At 32.7% G+C, this 17,699-nt stretch overlaps 2 protein-coding genes across 6 annotated transcripts; both read right to left on the reverse strand.

The window, feature by feature from the left end:
* Positions 1–151: 151 nt before the first annotated feature.
* LOC117918950 (rapid alkalinization factor-like) lies at positions 152–901 on the reverse strand. Its single transcript, XM_034835948.1, has one exon. It carries the CDS (start codon positions 715–717, stop codon positions 361–363), a length of 357 nt encoding a protein of 118 aa, XP_034691839.1. The 5' UTR covers positions 718–901; the 3' UTR covers positions 152–360.
* Positions 902–3,038: 2,137 nt separating this feature from the next.
* On the reverse strand, positions 3,039–9,897 carry LOC117919021 (protein LOW PSII ACCUMULATION 1, chloroplastic). Of its 5 annotated transcripts, none has more exons than XM_034836037.1 (10): positions 9,548–9,861; positions 7,700–7,803; positions 6,510–6,645; positions 6,138–6,369; positions 5,816–5,973; positions 5,083–5,271; positions 4,643–4,743; positions 4,230–4,326; positions 3,528–3,656; positions 3,039–3,422 (listed from the first exon to the last, which is right to left on the reverse strand). In XM_034836037.1, the coding sequence occupies exons 1-9, from the start codon at positions 9,773–9,775 to the stop codon at positions 3,582–3,584; spliced, it is 1,320 nt and encodes a 439-aa protein (XP_034691928.1). In that variant the 5' UTR covers positions 9,776–9,861; the 3' UTR covers positions 3,039–3,422; positions 3,528–3,581. The 5 variants fall into 5 exon arrangements, with proteins under 5 accessions (XP_034691928.1, XP_034691930.1, XP_034691932.1 ...); XM_034836039.1 differs by lacking the exon at positions 9,548–9,861 and adding an exon at positions 7,902–9,537; XM_034836041.1 differs by lacking the exon at positions 9,548–9,861 and having other exon boundaries at positions 6,510–6,649; positions 7,700–7,792.
* Between the last annotated feature and the right edge of the window lie 7,802 nt (positions 9,898–17,699).

The following is a 17,699-nucleotide window of genomic DNA, read 5'->3' on the forward strand; positions in this document are numbered from 1 at the left end:
AAATTAAATATCAACCTATTAGGTTTAATTTGGATCGAGAAAATATTAGAAAAAAAAAAATCCTTTTATTTGATTTGTCATGAAAACTAACATACATACAACAAATAAAAACATTTAAAAATCTAACCTTATGATCGAGAAAGATGGGGTGTAAGTATGAAAAGAGACCGAATCAACTCGTAATAATATTGAAGAGCTTATAGATACATTATTAAACAAAACACTCCACATCAAATGTAGTAGCTAAATATTTCCAGTACTCATCGTATTATTATTTTTTGTTATTATTATTTTTATTATTTTACAAATAAAAACAAAGCCATAGATAAAACCAAAATTAAAAAAGAAAAAGGAAAAAGCTTAACTACGGCAACGAGTAATAGTACTGCAGCCACGGTTGTAGGGGTTGGCCTCGGCACCGGGCTTGCAGTTGTAGTATGACGCACCCCTCTGAGAGCAGGGAACAGTGTTCCTCTGCAGCGCACCGTAGCTTATGTACTGCGTCGTCGCTAGGATGCGGCGGTTGATCTCCGTGTCCATCTCGAACTCGTCCCTTCCCGCGAGGCACTCCGCTATCGAGCCTTGGCATGTGGCTGCTGCCTTCGCTGCCGGCTCCCAGTTCAGTTGGCTGAAGTCCCCGCCGGCGGAGACGGAGGCGGTGAAGAGAGCTGCAATGAAGATGGAAGATACGAGGAAAAGGCCATTAGAATTGGCCATAGTTGGTGTTGTTGCTCTCTTTCTCTCTCTTTCTCTCTTTCTCTGTATGAAAAACTATTGAGACTCCTCGAGACAAAATAGCGGGCTGGCGAGCTGTTTTAAAGAGGACAAAATAGGGGTATGGAATATGACCTTGCTTTTGTACATTATCACGGAAATGCCAATCTGTTTGACCACTATTTTCGAATCTTTTGCTTTTTTATTTTTTATTTTTATAAATTAGGTCATTAGGAATTGGATTTAGGAAAAAAAATATTTTTACATTAGAAAATTTTTATTGTAGCAACAAAAATTAATCGAGGAGAAAAATTTAATACTATAGGAAAAGAAAATAAAGAGAAAAAATAAAAAAATTTAAAATCAATAAATTATTTTCCTATAAGACAATTTTATTTATTTTAACATTTTTATATAAAAATTACATAATTTAAGTGACAGCTTGCCCATCAAAGAAATGAGATAAGACAATGTATTAACATAAGGATGACATTATTTTGTCCTTTTCTAATTGGCCAACTAAAGTCATCCCTCCTCTCTATGGTGGCTTTGAAGAATACAATAACCCAGATGGAGTAACCAACCAGCAACCCTAATGCCACTTTTGACTGAGATGCTATCACCTGAGGAAGATCTTCTAGTTACTTAACTGTTTAAGAAATAAATTTGATATTTTTTTCACAAAAGTATATGACACTCATAGAAAATGATTTGAAATTGGGCTTAAAAGAAGTATTTAAGATGCTTGTCTCAATGTTGGTGTGGCAGTTTTGTAATTAGATTGAGAAGAATGGGTTGATTGATGGGCATTTTGGTTGACCAATGAATGTGTTGTCATATGTGTTTTGCTCTTATTCCAAGTTCTGCCCAACTACCCTCGACAGTTGGCCGTCCTAACCTTGGACTCAGTAAAAATAAAAATAATAAGAAAATTAATAAAAATAAAATAGCAAAACCTAACCCCAAAAATTAGATTAAGAAATGAAGAGAGGAGTAGAATTTGATAATAATAATGACATATGGGCACTCATTTCTGAGGCGAATCAGGTTATTAGTATGATTATTCTGTGACAAGTTCAAGGTGTTTTCATTGCTGTAAGAAAGTAGGATCAGTGAGTGTGTGACCTCTTCAAAACCTACCAAGAAATTGATATAAGCTAATCAAAATAGCAAGAGAATATAAAAAAGGGAGCATTGATCGGTTCAACTTCAATCCATGTCAGTTCAGCTATGTTCATGAATATCAGATGTGAAGTGTGATGTTTACGCAGTCTTTTGAATCAAACCACATCAGAAATGAAAAAGATGGATGACATTCAATACCATATGTGTGAAAGTAAATGCAGAGAGGATGATCAGGGGTCTTTCAGACCAGAAATGTTATGAGTCCCTTCCTTGATGTGGGAATGCGGATTGAGGATGATCCGGGAACATTCTTTGTTTGTTCTTGCTCTTTTGGACATGGGGTTTTCCTTTTTTCTGGAGAATTGTAGCCCAAGACTCCAACTCAAGGTCTAGTGTTACATGGAGGTGTTTTTCTGCATAGAAATACTAGGAAGGGGTGCCCTTTTCTGGATGATCTAAGATTCTAAGGCTCTATTTGGTAATTGTTTTTAAAACTAGTTTTTTGTTTTCTAGAACAAAAAAATAAGAAAACATGATTAACAACTAAACAACAAAAAATGGTTTTTTGTTTTTAAAAAACATCTTTTAATTGTTTCTATTTGTTTTTTGAGAATTGTTTAAAAAAATAATTACATAAATATGAAGAATGATTAAAAATAAAAACATAATATGTAAAAGTTATTTTTAAAGCATATTTAAAAACATAAAAAATAGGTCCAAAACATTTCGGTTTCCAAACAAACATTTGTTCTACAAAAGATGATAGAACATTTTTCAAAAACTGTCTTAGACAACTGTTTTACAAAACTGTTTTTGAAACAGTTCCCAAACAGGACCTGAAAAACTGAAGCTTAAGCTGCAGCTGCAGGGCAGTTTTCTTATGACTCAGTCAGTAACTTGAGAACTTTGACATTAATACATGCCAGCTATATGAAATGCAGACTACCCACATGGTGATTTTGATATTCATATGTCAAAGTATGAAACAAAATCATGTCATCGATCTACACTTATTCCAAAATGGAGTGAACTGGGATTATATTTTATAGAGTCCAGGATCACAAGATTTTCCATTTTTATATCCTTCTTTGCCTATTCAAAGCACACTATATCACATCTTTTTAGGCAGCAGAGATTAGAATATGAGTTTTCATTAGAGCCATATACAACTAATTGTTTCATTTTTCGTGCCCTACTAATTGTTTAGAATTTACGTGGCCCAATTCAGATTTATACTATCTGTTCCTCCAAATCCAATGTGGTGAATTTGTATTCTTTACTTCACAACATGTTCAACAATATAAAAGAGAAGGATGAGATGAATGCCCAGGCTGGCATTGTCTTCAAGAATTCAAACAAGGAAAAGAAAATGGATGCCGTCCCATTTGGGGACATCATACCCTATAAGAAAGTTCAATAAATAAAACCAAGGAAGTCCACATACTGTTCAGTTGGCACACTCTGAAGATCGGACAAGGCCAAATAAATGCAACACTGGATGAGTGAAATAGCCGGCCTGCCACCTTAGTGTCTAGTCCCTGTCATTTAGCTTTCCTTTCCTTTATGAACTATCTCCACATTAACTGCCAAATTGAGGGGTAAGACAGGCGTTTTATTTTCAGAGTTTGAAATTTGCAGGGTAGCCAAAAAAAAAAAAAAGGCATTTACAAAGATAAAAGGAGTCTTACCTTAGCTTTTAACTCAAATTCTCTCTGAGGAAGAGTGAGCGAAACATGCGACACCTATCTCTCTAGCTTGCTAAGCAATGCTTCCATTGGTGGGAGCTCCTTCACAATTTGTTGCCAGTCAGGCATGCCCTGCAAGAATGAGGGAGTTATAACTCACAATGACAACATAGCAGAAAGAAATGTAGTAATGTAGTGTGAAACGCTGAATTTTAAGGATACGTCGTTTTTCATCATTTTGTTTCTTAAATAAAAAATGAAAATGATAATGAGGTAAATATCCTCGTGATGTTCTCCAGAAATCGGTCTCAAGCATGATTTTTCCCTTTACACTTGCAATCTCCTATGCTGGTTTTAAGAGTGTGTTATGTAACAAATTCACATTGACCAGTATGGAAGGGGTTAGGAGCTTAATTTCTGTTTTCTAATAGTTTAATTCCTTCTTTGCCAATAGTTCGCTTGAGATAATGAAGCACATATAACATGAACTCTCCAAATGGATGCCAAACCTTCCATTGGTTGCCAAGAATGAAAGGAAAGAACATTTGGAATCTTAAAATTATACAGGATTTAAATGGCGGTAAGATTCCAAGCTTTCATCTTCTTTAATGTCTTTCCAGAAGCCAAATAACACATAAGAAATTGGTTATTCCATATATCAGCAAATAAACAAATAAATAAATAAACTTCATCATATGCATTTACCTTCCCAGATCTTCGAACACGGCCATCTAGACGCAGTATTATGTATACATCCTCACCAGGGGTAACTCCTTCAGATTTTTGTTGATCCCTTATCCACCTGTACAAGTTTAGGAATAGTTAGTGAAAAGAAACAAACTTTTCAGGGCACACATCTGGAGTTCATTCACAATATTGAACTTATAAACGGTTACCAGAAGACCAAATACAACCGTTTGAAATTACTTTGTCAATAAGTGAAAGCAATTTCCCATTTAAAGAAGAAAAACAGAAGAAGCATAACATAAATGTAAAACTTTGTTGAGGTGCATTTCTTCTCTTAAATTAGACGAAAAGTACCATAGAACAATTCTGTCATCCACAATATCAGGACTATGGCAAAACAAGCATGCAGACAAGATAAATCAGCATATGACCTTTCCCATTCTGCAGGTGATACAACTTCAGCCTTAAATCGAACTTCAGCTTTCAACCTTGATTTTGCAGCTATAGATTCAGTCCTTTTCTCGAAATCTTCCTAACATGACATAATAACATTTAGAGTAAAAAAGAAGCATGTCTTAGCAAAGAAAACATCTGTGTTAGTTTTGGAAAACGCCATGGAAGTTTGTAAATGGGTAGAGATATAATCTGTTTTCATGAAGTGATTTACCAAAAAAAGTGTACAATTGTCATATCATCATGTGCCTATGGCTCTCCAAACACAGGATACATCCAAACTTTACAATTATAAATTCTACAACCATTATCCTGAGGGATAATCATGAACAAAATAGACAATATGGCAATTCAGTGTAGAAAAAATTGTGGGCTGTGAGGATACTGCTTGTATTATAAGAGAACTTTTGAATCTTACCCCAATTGAAGGAAGAGAAGTAGCTGCCTTTGAAGGAATGCCAAATCCTTTCTTCTCCATTTGTGGTGCCCTACTTTCACCCCAAATTACAGGAACCAAAAGAACACCTCGCTTAAGGAGCTCAGTTCGAAACCTTTCAGCCTTCTTGATAGCTAAAGAAACAGTTTCTTTTGTTCCAGCTAAGATAACCTAAGTTCAAGCCTCATTTAGAATATCAACTCGTTAAGATAAGACAGCAGTGGATGTATACTGAGAAAAAAGAACACTACGTACATATATGTAATTTGGATAGATTTGATAATTAGATACATCCAAGAGTCATGCTTAGATAAACAACCACTTTGTATTCAGAGAGTCGAGAAGGAGAACGCATATGCATAGCTTCCTTTGCAGAGACTTAAACTTTTGGTATATCTATTAAGTCATATTCAGAGGGTAGCCGCAAAGCTCTTGTTGGATTTTTGGCAACAAAGGACCAAAATAAACTTATATTATCAGGTTCCTCATCCTGTTTCTCCTCCTAAAATGTGCCCCCCACATGGAGGTTTACACCTTTTAGAAAGGAATGATGAATCAAGAGTTATAATTCCCATATCCAGCAAGAAAATAGCTGGACAAAGATTTGGAATAATAGTGCAAGGTAACTTTTGACATGAGTAGTAAAGTTTTCGTTCTAATATTGCAGAGAGTATTTGACATGAACAATCTGAGAAGGAAAATCATCGACACTTACTGGCCTGACAGTGTCTCGCAGCTGCACAAGTTCAACAACACGATTAGTTGAAAGGCGCAATGGTAACCGTGAAAGAGTTTCATCTCGGGATATTTGTGCAAGTTGTTCCTCCTCTTTCTTATTGTCCCAGAAAAATAATAACACAAGAGCAATAATACCTGTAGATTGCTGATTAAAAAGCTTAGTCATTTTAAGAAACAAACTATTCTGTATTGAAGAATGTCAAGTAATCATTTTTTAACAAAACCAATCATCCACAGCCAGAAGAAAATCAGAGATACATCACTATCTTGATTTAGGAGTAAAAGAACCCACTGCTTACCTCCAATATTGATGGCAGCATTACCAGCAGTTTCCCAGATATCGGGAGCACCATCACCGCCTTTAATTGCACGGAATAGCCTGGGTATAGTAAAAAAAGTTGAAATTCCTGCCGCTGCAGAAAATGCCACATAAAAGAATCTCCTAACCCCTCGAAATGGGGCTTGGACTTCGCTAATGAGTTTGAGATCTCTTCGGAAACTGTAGCCTATATCTTCCCCTCCAAGCCTAGCCTGCAGGTAATTGGAATCATATAAGAAATAACTGATAATGAGATGCAACTCTAACTATATTGAAGAAAATAACTTGACAATATCCATAGAGAGAAAAGCAGGAGAAAAATAATCATTAGATTCCCATATCAAGTAATAACCTCTTCTTGCAACTCCTTAAATTCAGGCAAAGCCCTGAAGGAGGCCAAGTCTGGATCATTAAGAATTGTGCCGAATTTAAGGTTGTATTCTCTCAGTGCAGTACGCAAACAGTCAGCAGCTTTCTTTCCTTCCCCTCTTCCTCAAATAGGAAAAAAAAAAGGAGAAAACAAAATCCATCAGCTTATCTGACAACCCCCAGAGAAAGATTTACAGTGTCTTTGGAAAATCTATCGGAAGAATGACTACTAATGGCCATTATAAGAACTTTAATAGCTTATTTCAGAGGCATATATTAAGGATTGAACATTACTGTAAAAATTTAAGTGAATTGCTTCCTTCAATCTCCAACTGTCCACATTCAACTTCACACAAAAGAAAATAAATAGGAAAAGGCAAACAAAATCCCTCAGCTCAGATGAATAAGGCCACGTGAAAGATCCATAAGGAAGAATGATATCCAATGACTATTATGATAACTCTAATAGCTTATTTCAGTGATATATTTGAAGGACTGAGCATAAACTTTGAAATGTTGTATAAATTTAAGTCAGTTGCTTTCCCTCATCCACCGAAAATTTCCCATACTTGACTCAAAGAGCAGGTTGTACCTGCTTTTTTATGGAACCATTTCACGCATTAATTGCTAAATAGTACAAGAAAAAATATCACCAAGGAACTTGCAAAGAAACTTGATTTACATGGTTATGACAAGGGTTTACCTCTATGAGGATGCAAAAAAGCATATCCACACAATCTGGATTTCACATAAAACTGTATAGACTAAGAGAATAAAATAGACAAAATCTTTACTTAAAAGCCAGCATATTTATGATGCAACATTATATGCATAGAACAATGAAAATTAAGACAATTGACTGGGTTGCATTTTGTGCATAAATACAGCTGTAGGTATGCTTATGACATCTGTGACAGATGCAAAGGCCTTCATTTGAGAACATTCTCAATTTTGAACTTAAAAAACAAGCTATAAATCATGAGTTGGTTTAGAAGCATGAAAATTCAGAAATTTTTTATTTTTCCTGGTTTGAGTTTATATAAATTGTGTACCATGAGAAGTCAATTTTTCCTAGAAGGTGCTCACAAGCACACCATAATTGAATAATATTTAACATAGGCAACTCTATGCTAAGGAAGAAGGGAAACAGGAAGGAAATGTTGAAATTTCTACCTGTAAGCATGACAACAGGCTTTATTGTAGAGTGCAGCTTGAGCCTCCATAGGGTTGGGATCTAAGGTAAGTGCAGTCTCAAACTGAGCTAGAGCATCTTTAACCTGTAAAATCCATTGTCACAAGTGCAGATACTAAAATTGTTTCCTTAAATTAAGTTGTCCAAAAAACAACGAAAGATTCTAAAACAAAAACACTATACATGGACAAGAAGAAGCTTCAAGAATGGCATGTGGAAAATGCTGTCTGTGGTCTTGCAAAACTCTCAGAGATTAGATAAGTGGTCATGATGATCATAGAATCCAATGAAGAATCTTACATATCTCATTACCGTGAATAGGAATAGAACCTCTTGATGGATTTGACTCAGACAAGCACCAAGTCATCTTGATTGAGAGTAAAAAAAACCATGATAGTGGAATCTTACATATCACCTTTGAAAGTAAAAAAACCATGATAGTGGATCAACTATTCTCAATTGAATTAGTGCTAGATTTTTTCTAGACAATGTCTTCAGAAAACTGTGAGGTCAATAAAGAGCAAGAGGTCCATCATGCCCTATGGCATAGATAGTTGGGGCAGCATTGCCATACAATTGGCAGTTGACATTGGGATGTTGGAATGAATCAGTCCCATGTCAAGAAATAAATAGACTAGAAAACATTCATAAGAAATTAAAAGTGGCACTAATTCAAGATGAGATAAGAGAGAGTCAGCTGAAATACGTTGGTCACCTGCAACTCAGAGCAAGAATTTACCATCAAAAGGGAGTGATATGGTCTTGACTGAGGAAAGCACAAGGACAGGGATAAGGTGAAGGTAGACAGGAACATGGGCCAAGTTTATGATTAAAGATGTGAATCTTTATGATTTAAAAGATCATATGCACTAGAAGTAGAATGGCAAAGACTGTTCATGTAGTCAACCCAAATAGTTAAGATGACACTTAGGCCAAGTTTGGAATGCTAGAATAAAGAATCGGAATGGGAAATCAATTCCATTCTCATTCATTAATGTGTTTGGATTTTTTTTTTTTATTTCATTGTTATGCAAATCAAAGCCCACTTTTACAAGGATTTTGATTTTTCTCTTCTACACGGTATTATGATCCACCTCCATTCCCATCCTATTTTCATTCCCATTCCCATTCCCACATACCAAACACATCCATTGAGCTGGTCCATACATACTGCATTGAGAATATGAGCTTTCGATGGTCGACCCAAATAGAATGGTAAAAATCAATCTAAGATACACTAAGAATTGATTTTGTGCACTCATTTAATTGAATAGGAGAGGATGCATTTTCTTGCAGCCAAGGCTACCATCAAATAGTTATTATTCAAACTTGAACCAAAATCAAATTAGGGATCTTCCCAAATTAAGCAACTTCTCAATGAGTTAAAGAGATAGTGTAGGTACCAATTCTATCCTTCTATTAACAGTTTCCCACAGTAGTGCACAACCAAGGTCCATACTCCTCATGATTAATTAATGTACATAGTGTTAGAAGTTCTAACAGCTCTTCCTCAAGTATGAATTCAGGTAAATTTGCCACAAAAAAAATCAATAAGCCTATTTCGTGTATCTTCACATGCCGGCCACAGATTAAAACTACATTTACACACCATATCAAAATCACAACAAGAACAGGCAGGAAAAGCCATCAGAAAGTAAACAAAATCTCAGCAAGGCATGTTGCTGAACATCAATTCTGTCATACTGAGCCCAAAGTATACCAAAATTCAACACACCCATATCCTAAAAGCACAACTACAGAGCAGAAATTCAAAGAAAAAGAAAAAGAAAAAAGAGAAATAATAATAATAAAAAAAACAACGGAAATACCCGTCCTTTGGAGAAGAGGGAGAGACCCAGGTTGACACGAGACTCAGCCGTCTGTAGATCAGCTTCAGGCGAAGTAGAAGAAGAAGAAGAAGAAGAAGAAGTGCAACAAGTGAAAGAAAGATAAGCCCTCTTTTGGGGTTTCAACTTGGTGGGAACCCATGTCACTGTTCTTGGATTTGAGAAGCAAAGCAAGTGGTGGTTCACTGCAAGAGCAGCAGCCAAAGCCATTTAGATTTCATGCAATTCGAAACAGTTATCTTCACTCTGTCCTCTGTTTTGCCCAATCTTTATTGGATGCCAAATCTTTCACACGATGTTTGAAACGCCGTCGTTTAATTCGCCCCTCCATATCCTTGGGTTTCCCCTGAGATCAATCCATTTGTACCTAGGAATTCATTCATGGTGAAAAATAATTAATTTGGTGGCAAGTAAAAAGAATTTGTGTACACCAAATACTCAAAAGAAGCATTCAATGGATTCATCATACACTTATAGTATCCTTGGCTTCATTTAGGAAAATTTCTTATCATTGTTATTATCATCATTTATATATGATCATGGCAGGACTTGTAAATTTTTGCAGTGCCTTTTCTTAATAAAATTTAGGTGTTAAGTAAAGTTTTAAAATATAAATTATTACTTTGAAATGATTCTTAAATTAATAAAAAAAATTATTTTATTAAATATATTCAATGCTAATTGATTATCAACATAATTTTTTTTTTTTAAGAAAATCATAAAAATAAAAACTCGAATTTATAAAATTCAAATTCTATGCATCTATTTAAAAATAATTAATATCTTATATATTTTTCAATCCCCCTCCCCTCAACACCCCTTTTTTTATTTTTTATTTTTTTACCCTCAACATGGTTGGTTGAATATTAGTGGCTTTATATGATGGTAAAGATATGCTAAAAGAAAGGTTCTTTGATGACCAGATATCCACTTAGTATCTATTGTCAACTGAGCTATTGCAGGTCTAGCCAAGAAGTAGAACATATAGGTATTGATAAATCATAGTGATCACATCAAGAATCAAACATGTAATTATTTCTTATAGAATGAGAGTCCCTTTGATCTTATCATGGGATACCTGCTGGATGTAGACCATTGATGGACATCTGCCATTGGAGAGGTTAGTTTTGCCATTTTCTAATTCTATCTGCCAAAGACATAGCTCTGTTCTGTTCATAGTGAAAAACTTATAATGCAATTGTTCAATCCCTCTTTGCTTGATATTTTCTAACCTGAACTACATGTTAGAGAAATCTGTGGTCTTCATCATCATATAAAGTTACATTTTTCAACCAAATTCATAGATGTAATGCATTTATTAATGTTTTGAAAATTGTATGGCTTATTAAATCGAAAAAATTATTTGGTCGTAGATCATTGTTTAGATGAATGACTTATAAAAATTGAATATTGACATCGACATGGTATCATAAATATATAATTGATATATTATTCAAATTAAAAGTAATTATTATATATAATTAAAAAATTACAAAAAATAATAAAACTGACATTTTAAAATGTTAACATAAATTTGAAAAAGTGAAAATTTTAAGAAAAAATGATAGAGGGAAAAGGAGTCATTGAACCTATACTTCTATTAGAGATGATACATCATCAATAAAATTTAAAATTAGTATAATCTTCCATAAGGCCTAGATATACTTCAATTTTAAGCTCTCAATTAGAAGGTAAATACTAAATATAGTACTTTTTAAATTTGTAATATTAGCAATAAGATATATAGATGGAATCAAAGCACCTTTCTTCAATTCCAAGCATAAAACATATCTCCACTAAATTTGAATATCGGGAGACATGTTGGCACCTCCATTGATTGCCATTAGTGACTCATGTTAACCACCACTGATTCTCATTAGTGACTCATGTTAACCACTTGCTTCCCTTACAAAAAAACCCACCCTCCATTTCTAATTTCATCAGCCTTTATGATTTACCCATCTCGGTCCCTAATTCGTAGTGCATTTGGTTTCTCAATAATCTCGAACATCATAACTATGAAGGCGGCACAAATGTTGTGGTTATAGGTGGTGGATTCATATCCATCCATATATAAATATATGAAGTTTTTGTGTGAGGAGCAAGAGTGATGGGTACTTGGTCAGGGTTACCAAATGTATCTATATTTTGGACTAAATGATTTTTCAAAAATTGGTTGATTTAAGTGCCAGTTCAATTGGTAATTCTGTTGATTCTCGATCGATTCAATCTTAAAAATAGTTTCACATGTGAATCCAACTAATCGATTTGATCTGGTTATAAAAACATTGGTATATATTTGTAATTCTCATATTATATATCTAATGCATGTGAACATATTAAAAGTATAATATATGTAGAAAAATATAAAGTATCATGACCAAAGACATGAAACTCGTAAATTATGTAAAAGATATAATAATCAAAGTCATGTACTTAATAACATTAAAGTTACGTATACAATGAATATTATATATATAGGTTTAGAAGAGGTGAATTCATTTAATCTAGGAGAAAGTATTCATTTGTAACTCTTGATGGGTTAGGCCACTTTTTAGTTCCTCTTTCCAATCATCCTAAATTTGTAAGGTTTCCATCGTTCCTGTAAACATCATAAAGAGTGTAAGAAAAGAGAAATATAAGGTGTAAATACTAATACAAGATGTTGTTTAAAGTGACACAATTTCGTGAACAATACATAAGTTTATTTTTGTCATAATGATACAAGGTGAGTTTTGTGAATTTATTTTGGTTCCTTAAACAAAAATTTCGAGATCTTATTTGCTTGATTTTCTAACATTTTTGTTGAAGTTTATGACTTGATAAAGTTTACATTATGATGATCATGCAAGTTATTTGGGAGATTGACTTCAACTTAATTTATTTAAAAATGGGAGCTAGACTTCGTGAACATTTTTGTATTTGAAATTTTCAAGAACTTTATTTATGTAGGTATTTTGAGATAAACCAATAAGACATTGACATCTATCTCGACGAATCTCAATTCTAAGCATCAATGATACATTACCCCCATATCTTTCATCTCAAAGTTCTTCGAGAATTAGTTTAATGTAACAAGACCAAATTATTAGCAACAAGTAGGATATCATCCACGTACAACATAAAAAACATAAACTTGCCCCTAAGGACTTTCAGGTATATACAATTCATCAATTTTTTTATTCTTTAAAATTGAAAAATGTTACAATATTGTGAAACTTAAAGTACCATTAAGGGGGAGGCTTGTTTAAGTCTATCAATTTTCTTAACTTACATATTATATGTTTCTTGTCTTTATCCTCAAACCCCTATGATTGTCTCATACAAATTTCTTCATTTCGATTTTCATTCAAAAAGATTGTTTTCACATTCATTTGATTTAACTCTAAATTATAATAAATTACAAGTGCCATAAAAATTCTAAATAAGTCTCTTTTTGATACTAGAGAGAAAATATCATTATAATCAATGTCTCTTCTTTGAATGAATCTTTTAGCAACCAATTAATTGAGTGTTATAATGAGGAATCCCTTTTAGTTTTGAATACTTCATTTACTTTGTATTAGGGTAAATCCATTAAGTAGTTCAACTAATTCCCAAACCTAATTTACTTTCATAGACATAATTTCATCTTTCTTTGTATCTATCCATTGATCAAGTTCATTACTTTTAATGGTTTGTAAAAATGTTTGTTTCTTCATGAATTGATAACTCTTTATTAGTATCTTGATCAATCACCCCTTGATCTTTAATAGTTAACTTTGAAGTATTTACATCATTTGGACCTTTCAGGATATCCAATAAAGAAACAACTAGTAATCCATGGATCTAATTTTCTTTTACATGGATTGTAAACTCATACTTTAGTTTGACAACCCCAAATATATGTTTAAACTTGGTTTTTATTGACTCAAAAATAACAAAGGGTTTGAAAAATAGTTTTAGCAAGAACACGAATTAATATATGCATAACTGTTTTTGTGACTTCACTCCACAAAAATTAGGGAAGAATTGAATTACTAATTATACATCTTGTCATATTTAATAAAGTTCTATTATATCTTTCTACATCATTTTATAGAAGTGTCCTTAGCCTTGAGTATTGTACAACGATACCATTTTTTGGATGAAATCTTGCAAATGGGCCTAAATTTTGACTAGTTTCATCATTTCTTTTTATAATAGTCACAAAGATCTCACAACTTTAATTTCTTTTTTAATTTAGTTTATTTTCAACCTCTACATTGAAAATCTTTAAGACATTCAAGACATTATTGATTTTTCTTAATTAGATGAATGTAACCATACCATTAGAGATCATCGATGATAAGATATTTTTGTCTCGAAGAAACCGGTCCACAAGTATTAATATATGTTATTTTAAGTAATTTTGAACTTTTAGTGGTACTTTCTTAGTATTTTTCGTCTATTTTCCTTTGATATAATCAATATAAATAAGTAAAGTTTAGAGTTGATACAACTCCATCCTTTACTAATTCTCAAGTCTTTTTTTTTTATTTTATTTAAAATACTTATGCCACAATATTGATGAAGTTTCTTATTGCAACTATGTTTGTTGCCAACTTTTACATCAATATGCAAAACAAGGATTGAAAAAAAAAAAAAAAAGAATCAAATTTAACCCTATGCAACCTATCACACAATATTCTGTTTCCAATGAATTGAAATTGTTATTCTTATAAATTGTAAAAGATAAATTTCCAATATTGAAAGAATATCACTCCAAATCAAGTTGGTGCATAGAAACTTTTGTAACATTAGGAACATAAAATCCATTGTGGATATATGTGGAGGAAATCTAGTGTAAAGGATGAGTCTATATATAGGTTCCAATAGCCTTTGCTAGTTATTAATTCTTTTCTATTTCCCATTATTATTGTCTTTTCCTATACCTTTGTTTTATAGGTTGTAAAGAAATTTCTGAATGGTATTTGAAACATAAACAGTTGCAACATAATCTAATAAAATGTAATAGATTATATACTTGCCTATAAATATGGTGGTCACTAGAGGTTGTTGGCTATTCCGATTAAGATTTTATAGGATGTGTTGCCTATAGATGGAAAAACATTAAACAAACTATCATGATACACCTAATAAAATGATATGTGACCATCATGATACGTAATGGTGACTTCATAGGATAAACATGCAGCAATAATAATATAATTTTTATATGACCTCTTCTTGACTTTATAAAAGTTTCAAGTCTTACATGTAGTCATGATTTGCCCAAAGGAGAGGATGTTGGAAATTACTGTGGTTTTCATGACCACATAAAGTTACATTCATGAACCTAATATTTACATTTTTTATATTGTACATCTAATATGCGTGGGTAGATTAAAGGCATGATGTATGTGGAAAAATTCAAGGTATCATAACCAAAATAATGAATCTAGCAAATTAATGATCAAAGCCATATGCTTCTACATTAAAGTTTTATACACAATAAATACCCTATGAGAATATTGAAAGAGGTGGATTCATATAATCTAGGTGGAAGCATTTATTTGTGACTCTTGATGGGTAAAAAGATTGTTGGTTCCATTCTCCAATGATACTAAGTTTATGAGGTTTTTCATCATTTATATAAACATTATAAAAAGAGGAATGAGAGATAAAACACAAGCCGCTAATATCAACACAAGGTGACATGACGTTGTTTAAAGTGATGCAATCTCATAAATAATTTATGCAAGAATGTAAATAATTTACGTAAAAATATTAGCTTTGTCATAAGGGTATAAGGTGAATTTTGTGAACTTATTTTAGTTGAAAGATTTTATTTACTTGAAGGTCCAACTTTAGTACAAAATTATACTTTTCCCATTCTTGTTAAAAAAATACCATGGATCATATGGTGCCATATATATATATATATATATATAGATCTTATATTTTGTATCATAACTTTGTGGTGCTACCTATATATATTTTTAGGTCTTATATTTTGTAAAATAACTTCATTTGTTAGTATTCTTATGTCTAATCTATTTGTACTTTTATACTATTCTCATACCTTTATATCCTTCTTATTCATTTGTACACGACATATTTAACTATTGGGATCTTTTATCCTGGATGTACCACTCAAGGTACCCGAGTACCACTCGGATACTTAGCATATTCTTTTGCTTAATATCTATAAGGACATGGACAAAGAGTAGTTATCAGTCCTACATGGAAGGGGACATGAGGCGAAGTGATTTATTCTCTTGCGCACTTGTTTGAAATGTTGAATGTACTTTCAGTACAGCTGCACAAGCTTACGCATTGATTTGATTTTATTCCACGATTTGCATAGAATTGTCTCCATTGCAAGTGCCTCGGGCGCATGATGTCTGTACTCAAATGGAGTTTGAGTGACTGTGTGCACGAGGTTGAGTGTAAGATAGTCAACCTCAACCTCATGGCCACCTTCTCAAACAATATAGCATGATAGTGGGCAGCGCTTTCAGTGAAGAATCTCAATATTATTCTCAACCCTTATAAAAAGCAAATACATGCTGTACGTACGAGTTTGAGTAGCTGATGCCTACCGCTTCATTCCAACTATGGTTCTTTAAAATAGGTCAAACCCTGTAATGCTCTTCATAATGGATAGTCTCAGCCCTGTCTGAGATGGGTTTTTCCTTTTCCTTTTTTCCCTTCTTTATTGAAATACATTTTGGTGGGCATCGAAGTCAAATAATATTGCTCAAACACACAACTTGGCCTTTCCTAAATGAAATTCTCACCTTAATTAATGTTATGAAAAGTCATTTCGTGCTCCACTGGTGTCCAAGAAGAAGCTCAGTCTGTGATGATATGTGTGAATCTAGATTCAATAAGCTCTTCCTTTTCCTCTCCAAGATTCAGTCCAAGTGTATACTCTCAAGAATGCGTGCAGTGTGTGCCTTTTTCAGCCCCCAAGAAGAAGAAACCCTTTCCTTTGCACTTATATATATATATATATATCACACATTACATATATTATTTGGACCACTTGACTTAATGGACCAGTAAAATGAATTAGGGTGAGTCCATAAAAAATCAAGTAACAATATGTGTTCAGCCCCATTATGAACCACAATGCAAAAATAAAATAACATTGATTTATGATATTATCATATTAATTATGTAAGTCCACACATAAAAAATTCAAACATAATTTTCTTTTTGTTTTTGACATAACTAGGTGGGGATGGTTTGAATTAGGTTAAGAATAGATCCATCAGTTATATTTGCTCAATTTCCTCCTCCTACTAAACACACAAATTTGAAGTGCAACAACAGGGTTGAAACATAGGTAATATTTCTTAAAATGTTGATTACACTAACAAACTACTATATATGATGGTAAGTCCTCAGCAAATAGGAAAATAAACCATGAGTATGAAAAGATAGGGGTTCTATAGACCATGTTTGATTCCCAGAAGATCTAAGAAAAAATGCAAAGAAAAGAAAATATAAAAGAAAAGTAGAAAAAAAGTAGAAAAAAAAATAAAGAAAAATAAAAAAATAGATTAATAATCGATAAATTATTTTTATTTATTATTTTAAATTTATTTTATTTATTTTAATTCATCAATATAAAAATTAAATAATTTTAAAAAATATAAAATTTTAATTAATTTTAATTATATTTGATTTTCTTTTATATTTTTCATTAGAGAACCAAACATAAAAAATTTATTTTTCTTTGTATTTTTTTTCCCTCCTTATTATTTTCCATAACCAAACACAACCATAGAAAAAGCTAAGCCTTTTGAAAAAGCATTTTGATATGGGATATGATTCCTACAAAAACAGAAAACATCCTAAGGACCAAAACTTTCTTCTCTGGTTAAAACTTGTCATTGAGAAGAAAACTTGAAAATTCTAAGCTAAGATCAGTAAATAGAGTAACTTACGTCTTTTCCTTATAATCTAATCAAGCAGGTATGTTTAAACCAGCTTTGGATGACTGTACTCATCAAAAGGAAGAAAAGTGCTTCCTTGAGAAGACACTTCAATAATGAACTCCATTAGCGGTGAGAGACGCTGAGAAAAGCCATTGAGGAAAATGTACAGAAACAATGAATGTTGTCTCATTCTCAGAAGTGTACAGAAACAGTATATGTTTTATTCG

This window comes from Vitis riparia, chromosome 7, assembly GCF_004353265.1.
Source record: "Vitis riparia cultivar Riparia Gloire de Montpellier isolate 1030 chromosome 7, EGFV_Vit.rip_1.0, whole genome shotgun sequence".
Lineage (NCBI taxonomy): Eukaryota > Viridiplantae > Streptophyta > Magnoliopsida > Vitales > Vitaceae > Vitis > Vitis riparia.